This window comes from Mustela erminea, chromosome 7 (genome assembly GCF_009829155.1).
Source record: "Mustela erminea isolate mMusErm1 chromosome 7, mMusErm1.Pri, whole genome shotgun sequence".
NCBI classification, from domain to species: Eukaryota; Metazoa; Chordata; class Mammalia; order Carnivora; family Mustelidae; genus Mustela; species Mustela erminea.
Genome location: NC_045620.1, coordinates 9805936 through 9825349, shown reverse-complemented (window position 1 = coordinate 9825349; position 19414 = coordinate 9805936). Strand labels below are relative to the sequence as shown.

The following is a 19414-nucleotide window of genomic DNA, read 5'->3' as shown; positions in this document are numbered from 1 at the left end:
AGTTCAAAAAAACTTGTGAGGGGTGCCTGGGTGGTTCAGTGGGTTAAAGCCTCTGCCTTCAGCCCGGGTCATGATCCCAGGGTCCTGGGATCAAGCCCCATGTCGGGCTCTCTGTTCAGCGGGGAGCCTGCTTCCTCCTCTCTCTCTGCCTGCCTCTCTGCCTACTTGTGATCTCTGTCTGTCAAATAAATAAATAAAATCTTTAAAAAAAAAACAAAAACTTTTGAATCCGAGAAGATTCTAAATGGCATTGCTGGCAACTTGGGGACTGAACAGCCTAGACAGTATGTTTCCTCGCTCATCTCTGGCATTTTCGAGAGGTTTCATAAAAAATTAATACCCTGCCTACATTTTCTTACCCAATGATGAGGAATCCTTGATAGAGAGGAACGGAGGCAAAGTAAAACACGGATGAAAAGACCGCCTGTGCCAACAAGAAAGGAGGGTGTTAACAAAAATCGTGACAAAAATCCCTACACTTATAAAGTAGCAGTCAACACTTAACACAGCACAAACATCCCCTGCACAGCTGTGAGTGCTTTAAGGAAACCAGCTCATTCCACGATTACAACCACCTCATGAGGTCGGTACTGTTATCATCAACCCCTATTACAGACGACAACAGTAAGGCACAGAGAGGTTAAGGGACTTGCCCAAGATAACACAGCTCGTAAGTGACAGGAGCCAGGAGTCGTTCCCAGGTGGTTTAGCACCAAGGACCACTCTCCGCCCCTCTGTGAACACTGACGTTAGAGGACACAGGCTGGACCCAGAAATACCCTGTGCGATCCCCATGAACCCCCAGAACCACCCATGAGATCCAGTCCTATCTCCTGCATTTCACAGGAGGGGACTCTGAGCAGGTAAAGGGCACTGTGGGGCTCAATCCCAGCTCCATACTCCAGCTCCCCGGGGGCGGGGCAGCAGAGAAGGCACAGCCCCTCTTTCAGGACACATTTTACCATTTCTGGAAATTCTTACAAAGAGCTCATAACCTGCTGCCCTTGTTAGACAAGAGCAATAAAGACCTTTCCAAACGCTCCCTGAAATGTCTGCTTCCTGACTTGGAAAACAGGAGCTACTGGCCGTGAAAACCAGGCCGGGGAGATAAAATCAGACTTGACACTCCGTTACTTCTGTCTCTGGGCATCGACAGGCTCACGGAAGGGAAGTGGCCTCCAAAGCGAATTCCTAGGGGCCGAAAACCAAAAAGAGGCCAGAGACAACGACAAGAGGCTTTTCAAAAGCTGAATACAAGAGACAGCCCGAGCCAGCATGACGACTGGAAAGGTCGTGGCACCAGAGGCGTCTCGCCCCCCATCACCTGCTGTGGGAGTTTGTCTGACACAGAGCTCGGAACGCAGGTGCCACCCGGGGCCAAGGTCGTGGGCAGCCCCAGCTGTACCCTGGTCATATTTCAGAACTGGAAGGTGAAAGCCGCCTTCCAAATGACTTTCCACCCCAGTTGGGCTGCAGCACAGAAAGGATGGTTGTAAAAACGTCAAGAATCTGGTGTTTCATTTTGTAAATCAAGATCAAGAGCCTCCTTCCCCTAAAAGGGCCGGGTTGGCCATAAAGCCTTCATCGTGGAGAGAACACCTGAGGGGAAAAAAACACTCCGGCCACATCTATCAACGAGACCGACGGCAAGGTGCGGCTCCAAGAGGGACTTGTCCTCAGCCAGCCACTTTCAGCACAGTGGACAGCGAGATTTTTTTTCTACAGCCCCAAAGAACAATTTCCCATCCTGAAGTTTTTTCTAAATTGATGTTGAGAGCGACAACATACAGGCTTTACAGAAGTCAGCTCGGCCAGCCCGGCTTCTGTGCGCCTGCCCAACGGCGAGCCGTTCAGTCTCCCAGGGACGGATCCAGAGCGCCACCCATGAGCTAACACAAAAGTACAGATGTGGTCTGAGGAACCGTAACAGCTGTTTGGGTGTAGGTCACGTTGACCCAAAAAATCACTGTAAGGCTCCTATGTTCACAAATACAATAGATGTTGAAAACCTGAAATGACCCCCAGAAGGTGAGAAAGAGGCCAGAAGAAGGGGAGAGTCTCCTGTACACGAACAGCATCGCTTCACTTCCTCAGAAAGGGAGGAAGCCTTTTATGTGGCAAGTAAGTGCCTTTCCCACAGATTAAAACATCCCCTCACGGGATACCTCGCCCTGTGGTTTTATGACTAGGGGAAAGGATGCCTTCAGCACTTGACGCCTTACAGAACTCTGCTTCTCAAAGGAGCCTCATCTGAGAGGCGAGGCAGGTCTTATCATCCCCATTCATGGATGGAAGACTGAGACCCAGCGGGCTCTCAAGGTCTCAGAGATATGTAGTGGTGTGGTCAGAAGGAGACGTGGGTTTCAAGTCCCATCACCCCTACGTTCTCACTACTTAACTGGGATATTTTCACCAAACGTCCATGAAGGGGAATCCATCCATCAATCATTTTTCAACACCTAAAATGTTTTCTTTCCCACCCTTCGGCCTTCCTCCTAGTGCACACTTAATTGCCACAGACCGATGACGGATGTGAAAGGAGCCAGCGAGAGAGGAGGTGGGGAAAGTGCCCTGGAATTCTTTTTGTGAGAAACAAAATGGGAACAAGATGTTACTCCCGAGAAGCTGAACAATGGGGCGGCCCAGCTGGACTCCCACCCGGGATGTCTGGAGGCGGAACCGTGACAGGGCCACAGGCTCTGCTGCCCCACCTGAGAGCCCACCCGAGCCGAGGCAGCGAGCCAGGCCTCCCTGCATTGCAGGCATTCGAGGGGACACTGCGACCAAGAGCGTGGGCTCTGGAGTCCCCGCCTGATACAGACTAACCCCCAAGAGACACTGCACGTGTTTCTCAGCCTCACGGAGCCTCAGGCTCCCCATCTGTACAATGGGCACAGGCGACCATGAGGACCGTACAAGACGCTGCCCTGTGGACATGGAGCCAGGTGCCCAGGGCGTCGGAAGAGCTGGAGAACACAAGTTCTTCTCCCGCGGTCGTTCTCTGCTGGCCCTTTCGTGAACATCCGGAAAATCCAAGACCCGAGTATTTGCCTGCATCTCACTCTGCACGCTTCCCTCTGGCAAAAAAAATCCTAACAACTCTGGGCAACAACACACCTCCCTCCTGCCAAGCACTGGCCAGGCCCGCTGCTAACGCTCGCAGCCACCCCGCCACGGCGAGGATGGCCTGTCCCAGCCACCAGAGGAAGGACCTGGGGCAATCCAAGGTCTGTTGGGCTGGAACGGGGCCCGGCGGGGATTTAAAACTGGTCAGGTGGGAAAATAAAGTCAACCAACCGACCAACCGACCAACCAACCAACCAGCCAGGGAGCGCCACAGCTCCAAAGCACGGTCGAGTTCCAGGCCTTTTCCCTGCTAGCCCAGGGGAGGGTGAGCAGAGTCGCGCCGCCTCCCCCCACCACCTGCCCCCTTCCTGCCCCCCCCCCCCCCGCTCAGCCTGCCCCCCCGCCCACCTGCATGGTGCTGATGCAGAGGCTCCTGTGGATGACAAACTGGCTGAGGGCTGCCGAGCGCTTGTAGCTGTTGCGGCCGTGCACCATGAGCAGGCGGCCCAGGTGCTTGAACTGGGTGATGGAGAAGTCGGCCGCCAGGGACGCCTGCTTGCCTTCCTGAAAGCCACACAAAACGGGCACCGTCAGAAGCACCGGAGGTCAAGGCAACCACGTTTGTTTTGTTTTGTTTTCCACGGAAAAAGCAAGACACCATAAGGGGATCTTTGGAAAACTTCAGTGAAGAGCTTCTTTGGTTTCGAGCTGGGCTCAGTAGGTGGTCTGAGTCTACTTGTGTTTGAAAAAGAGGAATTTATTTAAATAAAAACCACTCTAAGTCACAGACAGTTATAATCTGGAGGTCAAAGGGATCTAGTATCTTGGGAGTGTGCCCAACCCGTGGTGTGCACCCAGAGCCAGGAATCCTCAGACATAGGCACCTTACGACGGTCTGTTCCTCTGAGCGAACAGTAAGGCTGGGGGGCAGGGGCTGAGGGAGGAAAGGACACAGGAGAGTGGATTCGCCCGATTCGTGAGGCCGTGGGACCAAATGCACAGGACGGCATCTCTGGCCCTCACTTGGGGCCTCTGTGCTCCTGTTAAACACAAAGTCCTGACAATCCTGGGAACCCCTTTTCTTGCCGGTCGCCATTTAGAAGTCACAAATTAGGGCAGAGAGAACAGTAAAAGGCAAGCACAGAGGTAATAAGGACAGAAAGAGAAGAACTGTTGTAACACACCAACTTTTTAAAAAATGCAGCTTTTAGTGAGGGGAAGACCGCGCCACATTCTTCTCTGACCCCCAAGACATCAGCAGACAGCGTGATGACGGGTGCTTTTACGGACACTGTGATGGCCACGGAAAAGTGACAAGTACATTCACGGTACCCTGACGATACAGCAAAACGCTCTGTTTTTAAGCGTCGGCACGCGAAAAATCAGCACTCGTCATCTGTAAGACGGAGTGATGTCGATCCCCGACTCCCACGCAATAACCGGACTCCCACATAATAAATAATACCAGGGGATCACGCTTCGTGGTTCCTTGTGCTTCATCATGTGAATCTAGGATTTTCAGAAGCATCAAAGCTATGTTTTGAGGGAAAAAGCAGCTCCAGCTAGCGGAGAAGAGCAGCTCCCAACCCAATACAATGACCTGACACCGTGGCCCCAAGCGCCCGGCAGCGACCAGCACCCCCGACGCCCCGCGCCCGCACTCACCTTCCCCTCCACACCCACGCCGCAGTCGGATTCCTGAATCATGCTGACGTCATTGCCTCCATCACCTGCCGGCCGCACGGACCGGAGAGAAAAGCCGGGAAATGAGAGAGCGGCGAGAAACAGGATCCCCACATTTCATTCTTACTTGGAAGCAGTGTAGAAGTCTTTGGCCTTTCACCGAGCGCTTGCTTATTACTACAGCCTTTTCTGCCCCAGTCCATTTAACCACCCCACACCCACAGCATCGGCTTCCTGTCTCTCACACGGAGCAGCTGAGCGTCAGAGGAACACCAGGTGACGGCGAGAGCCCCAGCCGTGGAGCGGCGGCAGGGGGACCGTGTCCACGCCCCACCCCTGCGTGGGAGGCATAGAGTGCCACAGCCCATCAGCAGCAGTGACCGACTCGACACTTACGGAGCTGATACTGTGCCCTGTGGCCAGCACTTTTGAAATCTACCCCTTTGTCGTCCTCATCAGCACCACCTGAATACCTATGACCCCATTCTACCGACGGGAAGACGGAGGCTCAGATGGGGACAGGCGCCCAGGGGGCCCGGATCTGGCCCCACTGTGTGCAGTCCGCATCCCTCTGTGACGCGGCTTCCTGCCTCCTGAGCAAAGGAAAAGCAAGCTCAGGAGAAAAGCCCTGCAGCGCACGTATCTCCTCTCACTCGGGGGGAAATACTAAAAATAATATCACAGCCAAGGTCTGCTGGGGGAGAAGAGCACGACCTACGTGAAGGGGCCAGGACGCAGCAGCAGAGTCCACCCACCCTCGGAGAGAGGGATCCAGTGCATCCGTGCCGGGGGGGGGGGGAAGGGTGTGGGGGGGGGGCACCTACCTACTGCACAAGTGAGCTTCCCGGTGCGCTCCTGCAGCAGCCGCACGATCTGGGCCTTCTGGGTGGGCGTGCAGCGGCAGCAGACCACGGCCGGGCACTGGCAGGCCAGCTCCATGAACTCGTACTCATAGTACTTGAGGCAGACCTGGTGGGGGGAGGGGGAGGCAGAGGCGGTGGGTCACCCGAGGTCCCTGCCCCCCGCCCCCCCCCACCCCAGGCAGGAAGGGAAGCGCACTCCCAGGAGGACCGGGCAGGCGGGGTCCCCGCACCCACCTCCAGGGAGTCTCCAGAGATGACCAGGGCACAGTCATGCTTCCTGCGGAAAGCATTCAGCTCGAGGTGGGCCTCGCTGCGGTTGGTCACCTGGAAGGGAACGGAGGGGTGGAGGGGGCCGTGCTCTCCGGAGATGGCAGAACAACAAACAGCGGCTTCCTGAAGCCGGGATGAAGACAATGGCCGCCCCAGCCCGGGACCCCCGCCCTGCCCCTGCCACCAGACCCAGAGCCAAATCAAACCCGGTTTGTTATGATTCTGCGGGAAGCGGGAAAGCCGCGATGCCGACTACTACCTTGCATTTCCCCCAGCACGGCTGTGGCCCACATAGGAAAAGAAAAAGAGCTAAATGTGCCCCCACTTTCATTGTGTGCCAGGCACTATGCTAGGCTCTTTCCATGGATTTTTTTTTTCCCCATTTACATCTCACAACAGCCCTACAAGGTGCGTAATGATAACAGCTGTCCTTCTCACACAAGGAAACGAACACCCGGCGAGATCCGTGAGCCTGCTTCAAGTAACTCGTCTCGGGGACTGGGCAGCAGGCAACAGAAGCCAGGCATCTAGCCGGGGGGCCAACTTCCCTGTAGTGCACCGGACGGTACCCCCTACAGGCCCTGGGGACCCTACAGTGCTGGCTGAAATGACTCGACTCTGCTATCATAACACCAAAGCAACCACAGACAACAGGTAAACAAGGGGGCATATCTGTGTTTAAATAAAACTTCATTTGGGTGCCTGGATGGCTCATTCGGTTAAGCATCTGCCTTCAGCTCAGGTTATGGTCCCAGGATCCTGGGATCGAGTCCCATGACAGGCTCTCTGCTCAGCGAGGAGTCTGCCACTCCTTCTGACTCTAGCCCTCCCCCCACTCATGCTTTCCCTCTCTCTCAAAAAAATAAAAACCTTAAAAAAATAAAATAAAACTTTATTTACAAAAGCAGGTGGTGGCCACATGGACTGTCGTTTGCAACCCCTAAATAAATATACAGAACGTAGAAAATTTACAGAATCTACACAACATACAGTCGAGTCTCACGTTCAGTAGTTACACTCTGTAAAGCTGCTGTGAACACCGACTTAGCAAATAAGGAACCATTCATTGCTCCTGGGGGAAATACAGGCGAGGTTCCTGTGAGCCTTTGGCCATAATATTTCCCTCAGTCAATACAGAAATCTTGCTTTGTATATGTTTCTATTTAAATGCATTTTTTCAAGATTTTATTTAGAGAGAGAGAGTGAGCGTGTGCACACACACGAGCAGAAGGAGGGGCAGAGGCAGAAGGAGAGAATCTTAAGCCGGCTCCATGCCCAGCACAGAGTCCAACCGACACAGGGCTCGATCTCACGACCCCGAGATGGTGAAATTAAGAGTCAGACGTTTCACCAATGGAGTCACCCCAGTGCACCCTAAACACATCTTCTGAAATGCGCATTGTCGATTCACGAACGCGGAACTCCTAACCAACAGCCTCCGAGCTCGTCCCTGAAGGAAGCCCAGCCGACACTCGCACCTTCTCCGTGAGGGCCGTCGGGGCCTCCCTACACTTTGCGACACTAGACACACTCCAGCCCTGTGCTGAGAGGGGGAATCTGAAACAGTGAAATCACTGACGGCACAAAAATGCAAGAAAAAAGTGGCCCTCCAAGACCGTGGACTGTGCTCAGGGGCAGGACGAGAGCAGGGAAGGCAGGGGTCGCCTCGTGTGAGCCCAGCTGGGAACGTGCACGGCAGACAACGACGGCTCCCCCTGCTCTGCACTCGGCCGCGGAGGACTCTGGCCCTGAGCACTGATCTCGGGGTTACGAATACATTCCGGGAAATAAGAGCGTTTGCAAGTGTGGAGTCCACGGCTGCTGAAGACGAGCTGTCCCTGACTCTACCCCACACTACCCGGCGGCGCCCCAAACTGCCGATCCCCTGAGGGCGCTGCGGGCTGTGGACCAAAGGCAGGGAGTCGAGGGGACACTCCTGGGACGGACAGGGCCCCTCCAGTCTGCGGGCTCTGGCTGCGGCAGGGGACCACCCGCTCCTCACCTCCCAGCTCCGTCAAGCGACCCCAGCTTGCGGCTTCTGGCCTCGAGCAGCTCCTCGGGGCTGCACCGCTGGGGTCAAGTGCTTGCCTCTTGCCCACCCAGTATACCTCCTTCTAAAGGCTCCTCAAGGGTTTCCTTCAGGAGGACAGACCCGCCACGATCTGTGATCTGGAATTTACTTCTTATCCAAGGACTTGGTCTTCAAGGGTCTGGTCATCTGGACTCACAGATACAACTTCCCACGCATGGGCCTGTCTGCACCCTTCGCCCGATGGTGTCCTGCACCAGCTTCTCGAAGGGACCGTGACCCCCACCAGGGTAGGAACACAGGGCTGGAACTAGGTGCGTCTGAACCACCGCCAGAAGGAACCCTGCAGCCTCGCCGGGGCCACTCAGTAATTCCCTCCAGCCCAGTGACGTAAAGTTCCCCCACCCAAGGCAGTTACTGCACTCCTCTCTCCCCTCTTTAGGGTTCTGAGGTCACCCTGCGAACTGCAGCATCGTCCCCACGAGGCCCCAGTACAGACGACACTTTACCAGCCGAAAAACGTGGATGTCTTGGTTTCTGGTCACCAGGTGTGCATTCTTCGCTGTGCACGTAGCCGTCTCCAGCTTGTCCCCCGTCAGCATCCAAACCTGGAACCACAGCAGAGAGGGGCTCTTCTGGGCCACTGTCCAAGGCCAGCCTGCAGCCTATGTTTGCTCAGTTCCCAAGAGCATCGAGCTAAACTCCATTTATTCCAACTTTAAAAAAAAAAAGATTTTATTTATTTATTTGACAGAGAGAAAGACAGCGAGGAGGGAGCACAAACAGGGGGATTAGGAGAGGGAGAAGCAGGCTCCCCGCTGAGCAAGGAGTCCAATGTGGGGCTCCATCCCAGGACCCTGGGATCATGACTTGAGCTGAAGGCAGCTGCTTAACGACGGAGCCCGCCAGGTGCTCCTCATTTATTCTAACTTATCTCGAGGCTCATGGTGTCCCCAACACACTGCAGGAATACCCCACTCCAAAGGCTTCAGGACCCCCAAGTGACCACTGCTGGGGGCAGTGAAAGCTGGTGCAACACTTCTAGAAATCCATTTGGCCACACACTTCCACGGACATCATGAGGCTCAGCTTCTGACCTCCTCATCCCCCTTCTGGAAATTTTTCTTAAAACAATAAATAATTTCAAAGAAGGGCACAGCAGGATGCGTGAGGGTCACTTCCATGCCCTACAGGAAACACTGGTTCCTCTGCTCCTCCCAACAGATCATTCTGCGTCTCGCTGCCGTGGGCTCAGAGAGGGTAGGTGACTTGCCCCAAAGCCACACAGCCAGCTCCCGTTCCGAACAGGCCCCGAATCCCCGTGTTCCCAGTCCAAACGGAATGTGCTTCCTGCTCTGCTGGTCTACCCATCACCCCTCTGCTCTCGCTGCCCCCAGCAGGGAAGGGCGCGGAGTCACCGTGCAAAGGACACGCTGGCAGTGGGGGAGGTGCGGGCAAGCAAACAGCAATGGTTTCCAGAGCGTTTGCCGGGCCAGGTGCCCATCAGGGGCCATCCACGTTCGGTGCCTGGGACCCTCACGGTGACATGCTGAGGGACGAAACAGAGCCCCGAGAAGCCCAGCCACTTGCCAAGGACTGCCGAAGTAGTCAGCGGAGAAACCGGATTCAAACCCAGGCCATGCGACAGCCAGGACAAGGGCACTGGGCCCTTTGGTGGGGGTGGGGGAGGGCTGGGGCTCTGGGTTTGACCCTGGTGGGTGTCAGCCTCTTCTCTCAATGCCTCACCTGGCCGTTTAAAAAATGTATTCTTTTTAGTGATCCCAGTTTGGTGCCAGTGTTCAGGGTTTGCTGAAACACCAGGGAAGGAGCTGGGAGGCTCAAGTTCTAGAAAACCATGGGAAGTCACTGGTGCACGACAGTACGGACGCCCCACGTCAGGACGACCGGGGGCACCGCAGGTACGTGCCCAGACCTGAGCCCCAGGCCCAGCAGCACGCCTCCCGCCTTGCTTGGCCTTGGCTGCTGCATCTAGAAAGGGGCCGAAGTGGGAATTCCAAGCTCCCTCAGCTTCTGGCCTGTGAAGGACCTTACGCGAGGCCTGCCTCCAAACCCGCCCCTCCCCGCCCCTCCCCACCACACTCCCTTCCCCCTCCCGTCTGACCAGGGAAACCAGAAAGAGAAGTCCAGTCCACACTCTGGGATTAGAACAGCTTTTTGGCAGCACCTGGGTGGCTCCGTCACTAAGCTTCTGCCTTCAGCTCAGGTCATGATTCCAGGGTCCTGGGATCAAGTCCCACATCGGGCTCCCTGCCTGCTTCTCCCTCTCCCACTCCCCTTGCTTGTGTTCCCTCTCTCGCTGTGTCTCTCTCTGTCAAATAAATAAAGCCTTTAAAAAAACAAAAACAAGAACCCAGAGTTTTGGGGAGACCAGCTTTGAGGAGAAGCTCGGGATGGAGCCAGAAGCAGGAACTGGAAAGGCCCAAACTTAGAGAGACGAGGCCCACGGCAGTTGCCAGTGACGGATCCGAGCGCCGTGGCGCAACAGAAGCGAGCCCTTCTGACGTCGGACTGTTTTTCCACAAGGGGGACCTTGCTGACCATTTCCCTGCAACCAACTAGGCCTCTGGCCCGAGGACACAAGACAGTTTACACGGGGGCTGCGCGCTGGCTGTAGCGGCGGTGCGCGCGCCTCTGTCGCCCTCTGCTGGCCTCTCAGGATTAAACGCCAGGGTTTCTTTTCTTATTTCTTTTTGGCCCCAAACCGTGTGAAGACAGCAGTTTGCTGGAACAGGCGGTCAGTCAGCGGGGCGGCCACTCATTCACCCAGAACAACGGGCAGATGGCCGGCCCGTGGCTCAACAAGAATGTGCTGGACACCCTGAGCCCGCCGGAGGGAGGAGGCGCGGCAGGCGGTCCCACCTTCGTGGAGCCCAGTGGGGGGCGGGGGGAGATGTCCTCCAGAAACAGGGCCCGAGGGCCAGGAGGGACACAGTGGCCCATCCCAGCCAGGGCCGTGGTCACTGTCCGCGCCCTCGGGTTCCTCGTTCCCACCTCTTCCCTGCCCTCCTCTCTCATTTCTATGCTCCGCTGCGGGGACCATCGCGCACCTCAGCAGCTGCGCCCCAGGCCGGGTCAGCCTACCTTGATGCCGGCGTTCCTCAGCGTCTCCAGGGTGGGCCTCACGTCCGCCTGCAGCTGGTCCTCCACCCCCGTCAGGCAGAGCAGCTCCATCTCCATCTCCAGGCTCTCGATCACGGTGGCCACTTTGAGTGAGCGGTCGTGCACGCTCAGCTTGGCCTGGACGTAGCGGGCCTGCGACACAGCGGGAGACGCCGCCACTGCTTAGGGTGGGGAGGGGAACAGCCAGCGTGGGGTGAACGGAGACGTCCAGCATCCTTCCAAGTTCATCGGCCCAGATCTTACACAGGCCTGAGTACCACCCTTTCCTTTATACTTGCCTGCTGTGCAACGTCGAGCAAGTCGCTCAGTGTATCTGATTCTTGACCATTCTCACCCAGGAAGCAGCAGTAACAGTCCCACCGTCCCCGGGCCGTTGCAAGGATCGGTACGACTCAAGATCTCAAAAAGAGAGCACGTTCTCCCGCACACAGCACACACTTTGTGACCAAAAGCCCCTGATCACCCGGTTTTCTGAAGATGAAGTCTCACCTCCAAAGACCATGGACCCAACCCTTCTGTTTAGCCACTTTATAGGGTTAGCAAAGACGTGGAATAAAATCAAAAATCCCCCAAATGAGTTGTTTCAAACACAGCTTTTAAATTTGGAAGGACAATTATCAGGGCTAGAATTCTTGCTAAATAAAACTCTGCAGAGAACTCAAGCACAAGGAAGAGACAGACTCAGGCATAGCTCCTTTGGGTGGGCCAGGACAAGGAACCCCTGAAGCCTGTCCCTGTCCCCAGCCAGACCTCTCTCCCAGTCGGTCATACGCCCATGCACGTGCTAGGCTTTGTGCCAGGCCAGGACCCTGCCCTCAAGAAACACACAATTTATGGGACAAGAGGACAATAAACCACACATATTCATGCTGGAACCCTTGACCATCAAAGTCAATGATCTAGTTCAACTCTTCACAATGTAAAGAAATGAGGGCTCCAAGGAGGTGAATCATTTAAAATTTTCCAGAGGATATCCCATGTGTCCACAACTAACAAGTGCTGGGATGTAAGAGTGACCCAAACTGACAGTCTCTGCTCTGAAAAAAATTTTATTCTTCAGAGAAGAATGTTAGATGGAAACACAGAAACAAGGTCATCCTAGGTGGGGACTCCCACAGTGAAGAAAGTGAGGCAGGAGATGGATGGTGAGCAGTGAGGTGGGGCTGCCTTAGATGGCGAGTCTGGGAAGACTTCTCAGAGGCAGTGGCATTTGAGCGGAGATCCAAAGGAAGCAAGGGAGCAGGCCATGGAGCTCTGTGTGGTAAGAGAGTTCCAGGCAGAGGAAAGAGCAAGTGCAAAGGCCCTGTGGCAGAAGTGAGCCTGTGGAGCTCAGAAAGGACCTCAGTAGGGCTACAGGAGAATGAGTGAGGGGGAGATAAGGGTAGGGCTGCAAAGAATAACAAAAAGGTCCCAGGACCACTTACTTCAAAGTCTTGATACTGTTCCTCTGCCAGAGACTTTTTCGCCACCACCAGCACCCGCAGACCTTCTCGCGCCATGTTTCCACACTGCAAAGCAGACCACAGTCAGTGGAGAGGTGCACTAAGGGCTCCACCTCCAAGCCCCAGACTCTCATGGAGGAAGGCCGGATGCTACAGTGGACACAGGGGCTGGGGAAAGTGGCAAATCAGACTATGGCTTTCCCCTAAAGCAAACCTTCTCAAGGGAGGCCTCAACATGGCAGTCCATAGGCCAAACAGAGGTTGTCTTTGATTGACACAGTGTACATTTCAAAATTTAAGTCAACGCTGTTAAGACTTCACAGGTAAGTCTGGATTTGAACCTCAGACGAAACCGCCCACACCTGCCCAAATAACCACAACCAGCGATGGATGAAAAGCAGCAGCTTCTAGGTCTTCCCAGAAAACAGCTGTCAAGGGAAGAATATTCTAATGTGCTTAACATACAAAGTGCGACCCTGCTAGGAAAACATACCCCAGCCTGTTTCTCTTGACTCACCTGCCTGGCCCCCATTGGCATTTGAGTTTGCCACCCTCTAACTGAACACAGAATATTACTGAATGGAAAATGTGCCTTTTCCTACCTGGAGCAGAGAGATAAAACAAGACCAGCCTGATAAAACTGGAGGGTTTCCTCCCTCCTGGCTGTGGCCAATTCTCCAGATCACGAACCAGAAGAGGCGGCCTGGGACGTGGCCCCCAGTGCTCCCCACCCTCCTGGCACCGGCCTCCACCCAAAAGCCAGAGAGGAGCTGACTTCCCGCACAGGGCAGCCAGGTGAGCGCGGAAGAGGGTCTTGCCCGGCATGAGCCTTCAGATGAGAGCTGGCCCCAAGCAAACCCTCTGGAGACCCTGAGCAGAGGAGCCAACGAAGCTATGCCCAGATCCCAGCCCACAGAAACCATGAGAAATAGAAGCGTGTTGTTTGACGCTAAGTTTGGGGGCCACCTGTTATGTAGGCACAGGTGACAAGCGGAGCCCCATCTCGCTTTGCCACGCGAGGGGCAGCCTGCAGACATGCCTCCGCAGCCCGGTTCTCACGCCGCGCAGCCCGCTTACCTCCTCCTCCAGCCAGTCATTGTACTGCACGATGCCAGCCATGACGACATCCGCTCCCTTCATGTAAAACGTGATCTCTCCGGTGGATTCATCCTAGAGAGGGGGCCCGAGGGAATGAATACCCAAGAGGAACACCCACTTTCTGCGCCTGTGCCCACTTCCCAGGACAGATGGCGTACAAAGTGTACTCAGCGGACGCCAGTGTTTTCTCACTTGGCTAAAGATAAAAAGCCAGAAAAGGGGGGGGGGGGGCTCACTTTGGGGCAAAGGCCACAAGAAAACAGAAGAAAACTCAAAGCATTTGGAAACACATTAAATGATGAAAGCAAGATCAAAAGGATTTAAGGACTTTGTTTTTAGTTAGTACTATCCCAACAGGAACGGACTCCCACGCTGGAAGCGCATCTTAATTTACAGACGGGACTGCCAGGATCATCAAATTGTGGTCTACCTGGAAACGTGGGGAAGTGAGGTCGTTACCCAGAGTGGGGTTCTCGACCTTGGCATCATTCACATACGGGCTGGTGAATTCTCTGCTGTGGGGGCTGACCTGTGCACTGCAGGACCTTTTGAGGCGTCTCCGGGCTGTCCCCACCAGATGCCAGCAGCACCCCCATGGGGACAATCCAATGTCTCCAGACATAAATAAACATCCCCTGGGGAGCAAACTGCCTTCCCTGAGAACTGCCAACCCTGGCACTTCCAGACCCTTATGTCTACCCGAGGACCTAGCTAGGGACCAGATTACCCAGGTTTTTGTTCACACTGACCAGATTTTCTGGGGAGTAGGTAACACCATGGCCCCGGCGTCGAATGCTTAGACCCGACACCAGCTTTCAGCTGTGTGCACTTGGACATGCTTCTTCTTTTCTCTAAACCTCAGTTTTCTCATCTGTAAAATAGGAATACTAACGACTCTTACCACACAGGCTGCTGTGGCTTAAATGATGTCACTTACACAGAGTGCACAGCCAAGGGCCGGACGCAGTGTCGGCTCAACGTCATCAGTCCTGCTCGGGGGACTGTAACATGACACACCCCTCGAGCGCGCTGTGTGTGGAGACCAAGGCTTATTAGCCCAGTGGTTCTCAGTGGAGGGGATTTTGCATTTACCAATATCTGGTGATCTTTTTGGTTGTCACAACTCAAGGTTGCGGATGCTACCAGCATCCAGTGCGCAGAGGTCAGGGATGCTGAGAAGCATCTCACAGGGCACAGGGCAGCCCCAGCCAGGAATCATCAGGTCCAAGCATCAAGAGCACCGAGGCTGAGGAATCCTGGCTTTCGAGAACGGCAGTAAAATCCCCAGTTCTTATTCCTTGACATTCCTTCCTTGGCAACCCCCATCGCAGGGAGCCTGAAGGCAGGAGAGACGGGCAAGGGAGCGGAGCACAGCCCTTCCTGCCTCCTGCCTAAATGCCACCACCCCGGGAAGCCCAGAATGCGTGCCTGTGAACTCTTTACTACACATGAAATAAACACCCAAAGCCAAATTCTCAGTGTAAGTTTCCTCCTTCAAGACAGCTTTCTAATGCCCTGTGGTCACCGACAGTCTTTGAGAACTACACCCTTACCCCGGAAAGCACCTGCCTCTCCAAAGCGGAAACTCTGCGCGGTGCATGTTCCACGGATCGCACCTGGGTGTGCCTGCGACTTGGGCCAAAGAGAACGGTGTGAAAGCACCCCAGGGCTCTTCTCCCTTCTCCCAAATGGTGCTTAACAACACAGGGATAGGAAATAGCTGCCCCCCCCCCCCCGCCACCTCCAGCTTCCTCTCCTGCCGAGGGTGCTCGGGAGAGCTCGGCCAGCTCGGCCAACACAAACACGCATCCACCGTCTCCTCCCGTTATATTCATTTCCTCCCACCCGGTTCATCACAAGGTTACTTCGCTCTCATACGATGGCAAGACCACGCCGTAAATTCACAGGGAGCTGCTGGTCGCACGGCATTGTTTTGGGGCCTCATCTTTTTCCACTGTGGTCTGATTCTGGCCCCTGTTCAAAGGCCTCTTTTATGCAAACAATGACAGGGGTATGATCTACAGCAATGATCGGCCTCCATCACTGCACGTGGGATGGCGGGCGGGAGGCGGGTGCAGTGGAACATCTGTACACAACAAAAACAAAGCAGGCAACGCAGCCTTCCTTCAGAGAGACGAGCACACTGGCCCCAAAGACGGAGATTCACGCCAAGACAAGACTTTGCTTTGCGAGTGCAGGAAGTACCTGCCAAGTACGGGCCATGAGCTCATACGTATTTTTGCTGGGGGGGGATGAACCCACCAAGAGCACGTTCCTAACGGTCCACAGGCATGAAACCGAGACGTACAGCTGAGCTGACGCTTCCTCCCGGCAGGTAACTGGGCTGGTGTCTTTAAATGACAGGAGGCTATCTGGGTGCATCAGATGGGAGCTGTGGGCCCCACACAACGACCATGCAGAGGGGACCATTCTTTGTCGGAAGGCTGTCCTGGCCTCCACCCAAGAGGTGACATCAGTGGCACCACCCTGCATCGTGACAACCCAAAGAATCTCCCAACCATTTTTTTTTTTGCATGTCCCCTGGAGGCAAAATGGCCCCAGGACGAGAACCCCTTCAATGGAGGAATGGGAGAGATCTCTACAGAGTACAGAACCTGCCCACACGCCCTGGAGGCTGGTTTCCACCGTTAGAACCACAGACAGAGAGGGAGACAGGTCAGCAAACAAGAAAACTTAGCAATAATATGCATTTCATTGAAGACGGATGCTTATGGACTGACTTTTAGTAGTGAGAAATGAGAAACGTTAAGTTTCCAAGGAAAGGAATATTCAATGAATCATTTTTTGTTCCACCAAGCACCACGCACACATTAAAATCATAAAAATCACCTTTCACTGATACCAGAAAATGTTCACCATATATACTCTGTTCAAATGCAGGGAGAATTTAGAAAGCCTTATGTGACATTCGATCCCAATTTCATAAAAATCTGTGTGGATGTTTATACTCCTATACACATAGAAAAAAAAAACTGAGAGAAAATTCTCTGGAAAGGGGGTCTCATCTTTCAGTGGTGAAAATAAAGATGAGTAGAGCTTGAGCTCTTTCTTCACATATGTATTTGTTCTGAACGCCTTAACTAAAGGATGGGTTGGTTTGTTTTTTGTAACCTTGGGAGGGTGCGGTGCGGTTTGGAAAATCAGGATTTGTCCACCCAACAAGCACCCCCTAGTGTTCCCACTGTAAGAACACACGGGGCCACAGCTCATAAACCAGGACGTGGATCTGGGAAGGAGAGCCCTTCGGAGCGAAAGGAAGGGTGGAGGAGGTTGCTCACTTATCCTAGAATGGCTGATACTGGGTATCTGGGGATGAGTCAGCCCTCAAATGACTTCAGCAGAGCCCATGGTCCTAGAACTTGAAAACATAAAAGCTGGAACAAAAGTAAATCCGCGGGAGATAATGACTCTGATTCACCAGGAAACACCCACCCACCTGATTTATGGGGCTGCTTCCAGGCCACGGATATTCTTGACATCAGATGTGTGTTCAAGATATGATTTAGAAGCCACGGGTCAGGCCAGGTATAGGCCCGTGGGGGAAGAAGCAGCAGCGTGGGACAAACAGCTCCCTCCCACCCAAAAGTTGCCAAGGAGATGCATCCTATTGAGTCTCAAAGTACCTACTGGCATCGGGGACATAAAACCCCTTGAAATGTGTCAATTTCCAAGCACATTCACACTGCATCACTGGGTCATCAAAATGCAGCTCATGAAGCTGCTTCTTCTACACGGAGAGGGGAGGCAGCTTCTTCAAGGGCTCCCAGTGACCCCCACCCCATGGTATCCATGCCCCGGGAGACCTGTTCCCACTGAGGGGGGGGAGAGGGCACAGACCTGGTGACCTGCTTCTAGTTAGCAACGCGGGACTGAACCAATGGACGGCCAGTTCTGAGGTCACGTGACAAAGACTGTGCCTCCCACCTTGTTCACAGGCTCCCTCGTCCCCTCCGACGAAGCCCGATGACCCGGGAGCTGCCCTCCAGAGAAGCCAGTGAACGAGGTGGCCTCCCGCCAAAACAGTGAAGACCTGACACCCTCAGTGTAGCAAGCGCAAGGGGCCGAGACCTGCCAACAACACTGATTTCATCTGGAAGCAGATCCTGCCCCGGCTGAACGCTGCGAGACCCGACGGGCCACAGGACCCAGCGAAGCTGCACCCAGACTCTTGGCCCAGAAACTGTGAGATACCATCTTCTGTTGTTTGAAGCCGCTAAGTGTGGGGTGATCGGCTATGCAGCAACACGGGACACACTACACCCCAACGTCACTGTGGGGGCTCTAGGAGCTGTTTGACGCCCCTCGCACCGCACCAGAACTCCCAGGTCCTCGTGGTTAAAGAACATGGACTTGGCAGCCACGTGACCGGGGGCCAGTCCCAGCTCCACATTCTCCAGCGAGGCGAACCTGCGGAGACAGCTTGGCCACCCCACACCTCAGTATTCTCCTCTGTCAAACACCAATCAGAATGGTGCTACCTTGTTGGCTTACGGGAAGAATTACGAGATTTTTTTTTTTTTTTAGAGAAAGATCACAAGTAGGCAGAGAGGCAGGCGGGGGGAGGGGAAGCAGGCCCCCCGCTGAGCAGAGAGCCCTATGCGGGACTCGATCCCAGGACCCTGAGATCATGACCTGAGCCGAAGGCAGCGGCTTAACCCACTGAGCCACCCAGGTGCCCCGAAAGAGATTACAAATAGGCAGAAAGGCAGGCAGAGAGAGGAGGAAGCGGGCTCCCCACTGAGCAGAGACCCTGACGTGGGGCTCAATCCCAGGACCCTGAGATCACAACCAGAGCCGAAGGCAGGGGCTTCAACCCACTGAGCCACCCAGGTGCCCCCTTTGATTTTTTAAGGCATAAAATCCTTCAGTAGATCGGGGCAGAGGGGAGCCTCATTTTTTTTTTTAATTCCTTTTATTTTAAAAATTTTATTTAAATTCAATGCCTTGGTTTTTTTTAAAATAAAATAAAAGATGAGTCATATCCCAAAGTTGCCCATGATCTAGGCAGAGTTTTCTTCAATCAAGCCAAATGATGTGAAAAACCTTTACAAATGCCAAGGAACCATCCCAATACCAAAACAGGTCCAGATGGGACAGAGTCATCTGTATTTTTAAAGGTCCCTGGGTAATTCTGATGACCAGCCAGGTTTAAGAGTTACTGAACACGGTGGTGTCTGGAACACAGGGTTCCCAGGCTTTCCGGAATGGAGAGTGAGGTTCTCTGAGTAAAAGAACAAATGGTAAAACAAGACGGTGACAACAACATTTTAAAAGTCTGATGCCATCAAACAGTGGGGAGGGTGTGGAGGAACAGTGGGACCAAGATTAGTACGAGCACTTCGGGGAAGAAGGTTGATGATCTCTGGCAGAGGTAAAGATGTACATACTGCCGGGCGCCTGGGAGGCTCAGCTGGTTAAGCGACTGCCTTCGGCTCAGGCCATGATCCCAGAGTCCCGGGATCAAGTCCCACATTGGGCTCCCAGTTCCAAGGGGAGCCTGCTTCTCCCTCTGACCTTTTCCCCTCTCAGGCTCGCTCTCTCTCTTTCTCAAATGAATAAATAAAATGTTTAAAAAAAAAAAAAGATGTATATCTTGCCAACCCAGCAACGTGACCTCTGGACACTCCCCAGAGAAACATCAGCACCATGTGCAATGGAGATCAGGATGGACAAGGACACACGTGGCTGTGCTGTTTCCAATGGCAAAACAAGTGGCAACTATCTAGAGGCATATCAGCAAGAAACCCCAGCAAGCCGAAGGAAGAGAGGTGTAGGTATACAGTGTAACACTCTAAGGTGTA

At 54.1% G+C, this 19414-nt stretch overlaps 1 protein-coding gene across 6 annotated transcripts in view; it reads right to left on the bottom strand.

Annotated features, from left to right (window-relative positions):
• Nucleotides 1–19414, bottom strand: part of ATP9A (ATPase phospholipid transporting 9A (putative)) — a 129149-nt gene that overhangs the window by 5908 nt on the left and 103827 nt on the right. For all 6 annotated transcript variants that reach the window (XM_032350329.1, XM_032350328.1, XM_032350333.1 and 3 more), the window contains 9 exons: nt 13572–13664; nt 12477–12560; nt 11014–11184; nt 8421–8519; nt 5847–5936; nt 5574–5718; nt 4732–4796; nt 3475–3630; nt 360–424 (listed from right to left, as the gene is read on the bottom strand). In XM_032350329.1, coding sequence (XP_032206220.1) covers nt 360–424; nt 3475–3630; nt 4732–4796; nt 5574–5718; nt 5847–5936; nt 8421–8519; nt 11014–11184; nt 12477–12560; nt 13572–13664 — 968 coding nt within the window. The remainder of the gene's footprint in view (nt 1–359; nt 425–3474; nt 3631–4731; nt 4797–5573; nt 5719–5846; nt 5937–8420; nt 8520–11013; nt 11185–12476; nt 12561–13571; nt 13665–19414) is intronic.